This window comes from Eretmochelys imbricata, chromosome 14 (genome assembly GCF_965152235.1).
Source record: "Eretmochelys imbricata isolate rEreImb1 chromosome 14, rEreImb1.hap1, whole genome shotgun sequence".
In the NCBI taxonomy this organism is placed as follows: Eukaryota; Metazoa; Chordata; order Testudines; family Cheloniidae; genus Eretmochelys; species Eretmochelys imbricata.
This window is the reverse complement of record NC_135585.1, coordinates 31,411,014-31,418,994: the sequence shown is the minus strand read 5'-3', so window position 1 is coordinate 31,418,994 and position 7,981 is coordinate 31,411,014. Positions and strand designations below refer to the sequence as shown.

Genomic DNA, 7,981 nt, shown 5'->3' with positions numbered 1-7,981 from the left:
AAATCTCGTGATTAATCACGATTAATGCTTTTTAGTCATTTGACAGCCCTATTTTAAATGTAACCATTTGTTTCCAATACTACTTGCTATGACTTGAATCTTGATTCTTTGTTAAATAAAAGTATAGGGTGCTTGTTTTCAATATAAAAATAGCTAAGTGCCTTGTGTCAAGCAGCACAGTGACCTGAAGTGTAACGGCTAAACTGGTGTGCACTGTTTCTTTAGAAGCAGCGAATCCGTGAGCACTACGAGTGTCCGGTGAACCAGGGGACGGACGCTCCAGGGAGATGCTTGCAGGGTTTGAGGGTTGGAATGAGTCAATCACTAACGTGAAGTGAGACTGCAGGGCCTGCGGGGCCTAGAGGGCAGTGCTTGTGTTGCCTATGGCCAATGGAATTGGGAGCTGGCCCAAGGCAGGCGCAGATATGGCTTCTCATGGTAAGACACGTGGCAGTGAAGTGCTCACAACCCTGGGTACATCTGGGAAATATCACAGGAGGCCACTGGCACAAGGGTGCAACTGTGCCAGGACCTCAGGACTTCTCTATCATGTGCCAGGCCTATACTGGCCTCTGTAACCGTTGAATAGGGGCATTGCCAGCAGATCAAGGGATGTGATTGTTCCCCTCTATTTGACATTGGTGAGGCCTCATCTGGAGTACTGTGTCCAGTTTTGGGCCCCACATTACAAGAAGGATGTGGATAAATTGGAAAACATCCAGCGGAGGGCAAGAAAAATGATTAGGGGACTGGAACACATGAGTTATGAGGAGAGGCTGAGGGAACTGGGATTGTTTAGTTTGCGGAAGAGAAGAATGAGGGAGGATTTGATAGCAGCCTTCAACTACCTGAGAGGTGGATCCAAAGAGGATGGCTCTAGACTATTCTCAGTGGTAGCAGATGACAGAACGAGGAGTAATGGTCTCAAGTTGCAGTGGGGGAGGTTTATGTTGGATATTAGGAAAAACTTTTTCACTAGGAGGGTGGTGAAACACTGGAATGCGTTACCTAGGGAGGTGGTAGAATCTCCTTCCTTAGAAGTTTTTAAGGTCAGGCTTGACAAAGCCCTGGCTGGGATGATTTAGTTGGGGATTGGCTCTGCTCTGGGCAGAGGGTTAGACTAGATGACCTCCTGAGGTTCCTTCCAACCCTGATATTCTATGATTCGATGATACTATGAATAGGGAGATCAAAAACTGTCCCCTTCTATCCCTTTGCCAGTGCAGGCATGAATCTGGCCCATTGAGCCAAACCTCTTCCAGCCTTAATTTCCAAATCTATACAATGTTTTTGTTGTTGTTTGTATTTCAGTCAATGGACAACAAGGACCACATTGTTCTGAGCTCTGTACAGATGCTGAGCAAACAGACCCAAAGAGCTTACAGCTCAGGGCCCTGATCCTGCAAACCCTTAACATTCTATTAATGGCAAAGGGCCCAAAGTAGATAAAATTATAGTCACGCTAAAGTCCTTACAGGATCTGGGTCTAGGTCATGACAAAATGCAATAGGAGAATGAGACAAATCAACCAAGGGTTGGAGAGGGAGGATGAGAGAACAGTAAACAACTCTTAGAGATTATACCTCCTAGGATGGTTGAGAGACTTAATGGATATTGATTCCATTGCTGTGAGATGCCTGAATGAAAGAGAAAATGGAAGGTTTCAGACTCGTTTGTATTAAAGACCTGTGTGTGTCTCTGTCCCTCTCTGTCTGTTTCTCTGCCACAATTAAAACACAGTCATGTGAATTAAGAGTGGGGATGTTGTTATAAATATCACAACATAAAATCTCACTGATTTTATCTTTTCTCCCTGTAGACACTCTGCCAGTTGAACTGGAGGAAAAAAAAGAGAATACTCTAGGATCACACAGACAGGGTGAGATTTCAAGGTGGAGATTATTTTTCAGTTACGAGAAAATTCCCATGAAAATGTTTTCTTGAACTTGTAGCTAAGCCATTGCTGACCATGACACAACCAGTCCTAAAAATAAAAACATTACTAAGACGTGCCCAAGTTGAAGTCGGACAAACAATCCAACCCCAACCTTAATGCTGAGTTCATGCCCACAGCAATGAACGGAAACATTCTCACTATCATCCAAACACCCTTAACTCTGACCCTGGGATTTTCATAGATATCCATACACATTATATATATTAAATTCATAGGAATGAGTGGACAGGCCACTCACCTCAGGGCTGATCTCTGGCTCTAATACTCTGCTTCCCTCTCTCCTCAGTGAATGTGACTCTGGATCCAGACACGGCTCATCCCCAACTCCTCCTCTCTGAGGGTCAGAAAAGTGTCAGACGGGGAGACAAATGGCACAGGCTGCCCAACAATCCCAAGAGATTTGATACCCTGGAGTGCGTGCTGGGCTGTGAGGGATTCACATCTGGGAGATACTACTGGGAGGTGGAGGTGGGAGGTGAAATAATCTGGGCTGTGGGGGTTGCCAGAGAGTCTGTGAGGAGGAAGGGATTGTTCTGCTTTAACCCTGAGTGGGGGATCTGGTCTATGGAGCAGTGGTGGGGTGAGTTCCAGACTCTCACCTCCCCTAAAACTCCTCTGCCCCTGAGCTGGGTCCCCAGGAGGATCCGGGTTTGTCTGGACTATGAACAGGGGCTGGTGACATTTCTGGATGCTGATAATGATGCCCCAATCTTCACTTTCCCACCGGCTTCCTTCAGTGGGGAGAGAATCCACCCCTGGCTTTGGGTTCAGAGTGAACAATCACAGCTCAGACTGTGTCCCTGACACTTGGGGAAAACATCCCTTCTAAAGACCCTGAAATCAACTTCTCTAGCCTCAGACACCCTAATTTCTATGACCCTGGAGAACGCTTGTCTTCCTGAAAGCCTTCTACCGTACAATCAGTTTGTATGACCCATAAGGCTTGATGGGGCCTCTGAATTGTTAAAGTATAAAGACCAAGATGCTACTGAAATGGAGAAACCAACCGCATTGCTCCAAGAATTGTGCAACCTGTTTGTCACTGGCCTGTGTGATCCTTGAGGAGTGTAGCTGACTGTAGGGGTCAGAGACTGTCAGATAGGAGCTCAGAGAGTGGGAGAATGAAAGTGAAAGAAAGTGACAAGGAGAGACATGAGCCAGGGTGACAGAGGGACTGGGAGATGCTACTGAACGTGATGGTGTCATTCATTACGTAATCCATCTATTTAATTCACTGGTTCATGAAAAGTGGAGCCATTTTAATGCCTTGGAAAAGTGATTTCTGCAAATGTTGCACTTTTTCTCTGTTCTGACCTTACATAATCACTCCCTAAGTGATTGAAGCCCTCATTTTTTTGTTAACTGAACCTTTTTAATAAATATAAAGCTTTTTTCTGCTTGGTGTTTTCCACTCTTTTGAGGGAGCGAGGAGGTGCAGAGGGTTTGATTCGCCACTGACCAAAACACAAGTTAAGAGTAAGGTGGGGTACACTCTATGGGGGGGCAAGTTGACTGGTTTAATCAAGGGGCTGTAGAGCTGCCACCCTCCATAAAATGACCTGCTTATGAACTTGGAAGTGCATTGAAACCCATGTGGATATATATCTTCCTTCTAAACATGGTACTCTTTAAAAGAGTCTGAAATAGAGCTTGTGAGGCTATTTTGGGGTTATTTGGTCAAGGGGTTCCCAAAACATACCCCCAAATACTCTGCTTTTATCATTTTCAGATTTTTATAACACTTTGTTTTAGAATTAGGTGTAGCAGATTTAAATTAAAGCTCAAGAAAAACTTGCTAACTGTAAGAACAGTAGGACAATGGAACAGTGTCTAGGAAAGTTGTGGAAGCTCCTTCACTGGAGGTTTTCAAAAGGAGGCTGGATAGCCGTCTGTCTTGGATGGTTTAGACACAACAGCTCCTGAATCTTGGCAGGGAGTTAGCGTGGATGACCCTTTTGGTCCCTCCTAACCCTGTGATTACCTGAAACAAATCTAGATTTCTGACCGTCCAAAAATGTGTCCCATTGGACTGCCCCTGAGATCAGCTTTTCAATGGCATGAAAGACCAGTTTAGGAATATCTCAGAATGTAGTGAGCTGCCAAAGTTCTGGTATCTATGTGAGCAAATGTTTCCTCAGAAACTCCTTTGTCAAGAACACCCATGGCACCATGTACTGATTTGAGGAAATAGGCAGTGTTCTTTGAGCTCAGGGACAAGGAGTTCATTCCTCTGCTCAGGTGATTTGCATGCTGTGCCTATTGGCACTCTCAGCTTGCCTTTCTGCTTGGTGTGCGGGTGGCACAGATGACAGTGAGCCACCCCATAGGACAGCTGGGAGGGGAATCTGCTGCTCTGGCTCGTGGGGTATTTCACGGTTACAGAGCCTGAACAGAGTCCAGCCTGTACTCTAATCTCCTAGCACACTCTTGGGGTGAAGACCTATTGTCTAATACCTCCTCTTGAGAATGGGGACCCAGTGTCTGACTGCCTAGACTCTCTGGGTGCAGTGCTGACACCTCAGCCTGCCTCATGCTTAAACGTGCCCTTTCCCAGACCCCACCCAAAAGGTTTGAGGCTCCTGGGTTACAGTTTAACTCTCAGGGGCACACCGTAGTGGTGTTCCTGCAACAGATCAGGATTCCTGTGTCACCCAGTGGTGCCCTGCTCTCACTCTGGGCTGTACAGTGCATACAGAGAAAGGCCAACACATACTTTATTTATTTAATGGTTATGGGTAGACAGCTTAGAAAGATGAAGTCCGACAGAGGAGCAAGAAGGTCAGAGGTGCTGGGATCTTACAGAGAAATCGACAACAGCTAGGAAATGTTACACTGGACAATGTTTTCCTACCACATTACTCTGGGCAGCCTCCTCTATGGGAACTGTAGTGTGAGCTCTGTGCTGCTTGGATCTGTCACACATCTCACAGTTGGGATCTGATTCTTCTCACAGAGCAGTTTGAAATCTCGCCCTTGACTCACACACTCTCCCTTCTGGCTCTACTTGCTTTTGTAAACATGAGTTCTTCCCTCAGGGCTCCTATTACTCCAGGCCCCGCCTGGAGCTGGTAGCAGGGGCATGGTCAGATAAAGGGCATGGCTCAGATGCCACACTGTGCCAGCTCCTGGTGCTGGTTTGGCCAGAAGTTCCTTTGCCCAGCAGTGTCATTGCAATGATGATGGGAGAAGTCTTGTTCTGATTCCTCTCCCCAGGACTTGGTGATTCAGGCTCAGCTCAAATGGTGCTCACAGTCTGTAGACACCAGATCCTTGGAAGCAGCTTCCACTTGGAGATTTTTGGCTGTGCTTAGAAATACCCTGGGATCTCTCTGCAGAGTGGAAAGAATTTCACTCTCCAGAGCCAGTAATGGAGCAGCAATTAGGCAGGTCCCCTCCTGCCACAGGCTTGTTGTTACTCAGCTGGAATCCCCAGACAGCTGTCCTGAGAACCTGGTCCCTCTGGCATTGTGCAGGAGCAGATTTAAAGAGACATACCCTGGGAGCCAATGATCCAGGATGGTGCAGCCTGGACTTTGTGCAGTAACAGGATGGGAGTATATAAAAACTGTAAAGTTTCTAACCTGAAGGTTTCTGCCTTTTCTTTTCTCCTTCCAGCTATTCCTTTTCTTTCCTCTCACTTGATTTCACCTTCACCCTTTGCCTTGCTTCTTTCTTTCTACTGTATCCCCTTCTTTTATTATTTCAAATCTTCCATTCTCCTGCTCTTTCCTCTCCCCAGCTGCCCTGCCTATCTTCCTCTTCTTGGAGTACAAGAAAAAAAGACTGCCTCCAGCTATAAGGAAACAAAGGACACCTCATCAACCAACAGTGAGGAAAAACTGTCTCTGACCCTAAGAAAATGGAATGAGATGGCATTGCAGTACAGAGCTGAGCAATCAGCCAGTAGGTCAGGAACTGACAATAGTGACAAAGGAACACAAAGGATCAAATGCTAAACCCCTCTCAGTGGCTGAAAGTTCATCTGGTGGCAGGTCACGGGCCACTGTGGAAGGTGCTGGAATCTCAGCCTGGTCCCTAGTGGGGCAGGTGTCACCATCATACACAGATATAACTAGCTGGGCCTGCACTGACTGGTTCCCTTTGTCATCGGTCTCAGCAACAGAGGCCAACGACTCAATGGCTAGTGGAATCAGAACTTTCATCTCAGCTTTAGAGAGAGATTTTCCCGAGGTCAGGGTTGAAGTCCAATGGCTGTGGGCAGCATGCATGAGGGGAGCTGGTTACAGGGCTCCTGCACTGCACAGTGTGTGGGATAAACAGATACGTCCAATCCCCTAGGCTCTCAGGACACTTGTCTGTTCCAGCTGCAAGATGGCGATCTGGGAACAGACTGAGGAGACCTGATAGTGTCTGGGGAGCAGCCACCTGGGACTAGGAATTGAAACTCAACTGTGGTGGGAAAGGAGCAGTGACTAGACATGCTACTGCAGATATACTTAGTTCAACTGGGTACAATGCTGTTGACTGAAGTTATGCCAACAATCAAAAACCAGTATAATTACATCACTTGTGCATGTTCACAGAATGCTTCTTCCGTCGGCAGAGCGCGTCCACACTTAGTGCTCAACAGTGAGAGCAGTGCACTGTGCGTGGCTATCCCACTGTGCTACTCAGCACCTTCTGCAGCTAGGCGTTGTGGGAACACAGAGTGGATCGCAGCGTGTCATGAGTGCAGGCTCAATGTCCCATGATGCAGTTTTTCCCACCCTATCATTCCATGGGCTTCCAACTGTGTTTCATGGCATTTTTCAATGGTCCCTGTTTACTGTGTGCCTGCCATCTCTCTCTGAAAGGATGGATCCTGCCCTGCTCTCTACCGTTGTGGTCCCTGTTATAAACACATCATGGATGATCATGCAGCATATCATGGACTCCCAATCTGGACGGGAATCAGAGTTCCCTGTCCTGCTGTGTGCCATGGAAAGGAACAACACAAGATTACTTTTGGCATTCATGGAGCAGCTGCATATGGTGGATCGTCACTTCTGGGCTCGGGAAACAAGCACTGAGTGGTGGGATCATATTATGTAGGATTGGGATGATAGGCAGTGGCTGCAGAACTTTTGGATGTGGAAATATGGCCAGTTGGTGAAGCTTCCCCTAGGGGAATCTATCCCCCTGTCCCGCCCCTTCCTCTGGTGGCCCTGCCCAAGCTCTGCCCTGCCCCACCCCCACTCTGCCCCACACCCTGCCCCTCTCCACGCCTTGCCCATGCTCCACCCCATGGCTTGCTACCACTTGGCCCCCTCGCCTGCCCCTCACCGTCACTCCTCTTGTCTGCTGAGGAGGAGAGGAGCAAGCAGAGGGCAGAGGAGGCCTAGGGGGAAGGGGTGGAGCTGTTCGGCCACCTCCCCACTGAAACCCTCTTCCCACTGCTTGCTGTCACCATTCACTCCTCTCCTCCTACTCAGTGAGCAGTATGTGGTGGGGACCTCAGGGGAATGGGCAGAGCAGAGCCAGGAAGGGGTGGAGTGAGGGCAGGCCTCAGAGGGAAGAGTGGGACCTCAGGGCGGAGTACAGGCGTGGCCATGGCACAAGTGTCGCTGTTCACGTGTGGTGGATCAGCAGTTTTGGGAGGCTTAGCCTCTCCTGGCCTATGATCCCTGCCGCTCTTGTGTGGAAAGTCATCTTCATGGAACTGTGTGCAGAGCTTGCCCCAGCACTGAAGCACAAGGACACCAAAATGAAAGTTGCCCTCTGGGTGGAGAAGCACATGGTGATCACTCTGTGGAAGATGGAGACTCTAGACTGTTACTGGTTGGGCATGAATTAGTTGGGAGCTGGGAAGTCCACCACTGGGGCCACATGAATGCAAGTTTGCAGGACCATTAATCGCATCCTGCTATGAAGGACTCTGACTCTTGGCAATGTGCATGAAATAGTGGATGGCTTTGTGGCATTGGGATTCCCTAACAGCAGCAGGGCGATAGATGGCACACTGTAATGGTCCCTCGCTCTCCCATGGTGAGGGAGGCCACTCAGTCCAGTCCTGTCTGGCCAGGA

The 7,981-nt window shown here is 48.2% G+C and overlaps 1 protein-coding gene across 1 annotated transcript; it reads left to right on the top strand.

Moving 5' to 3' along the window:
- Positions 1–425: 425 nt before the first annotated feature.
- LOC144275011 (butyrophilin subfamily 1 member A1-like) lies at positions 426–3,319 on the top strand. The gene is made up of 2 exons (XM_077834088.1): positions 426–438; positions 2,244–3,319. The coding sequence occupies exons 1-2, from the start codon at positions 426–428 to the stop codon at positions 2,759–2,761; spliced, it is 531 nt and encodes a 176-aa protein (XP_077690214.1). The 3' UTR covers positions 2,762–3,319.
- The last annotated feature ends 4,662 nt before the right edge of the window (positions 3,320–7,981 follow it).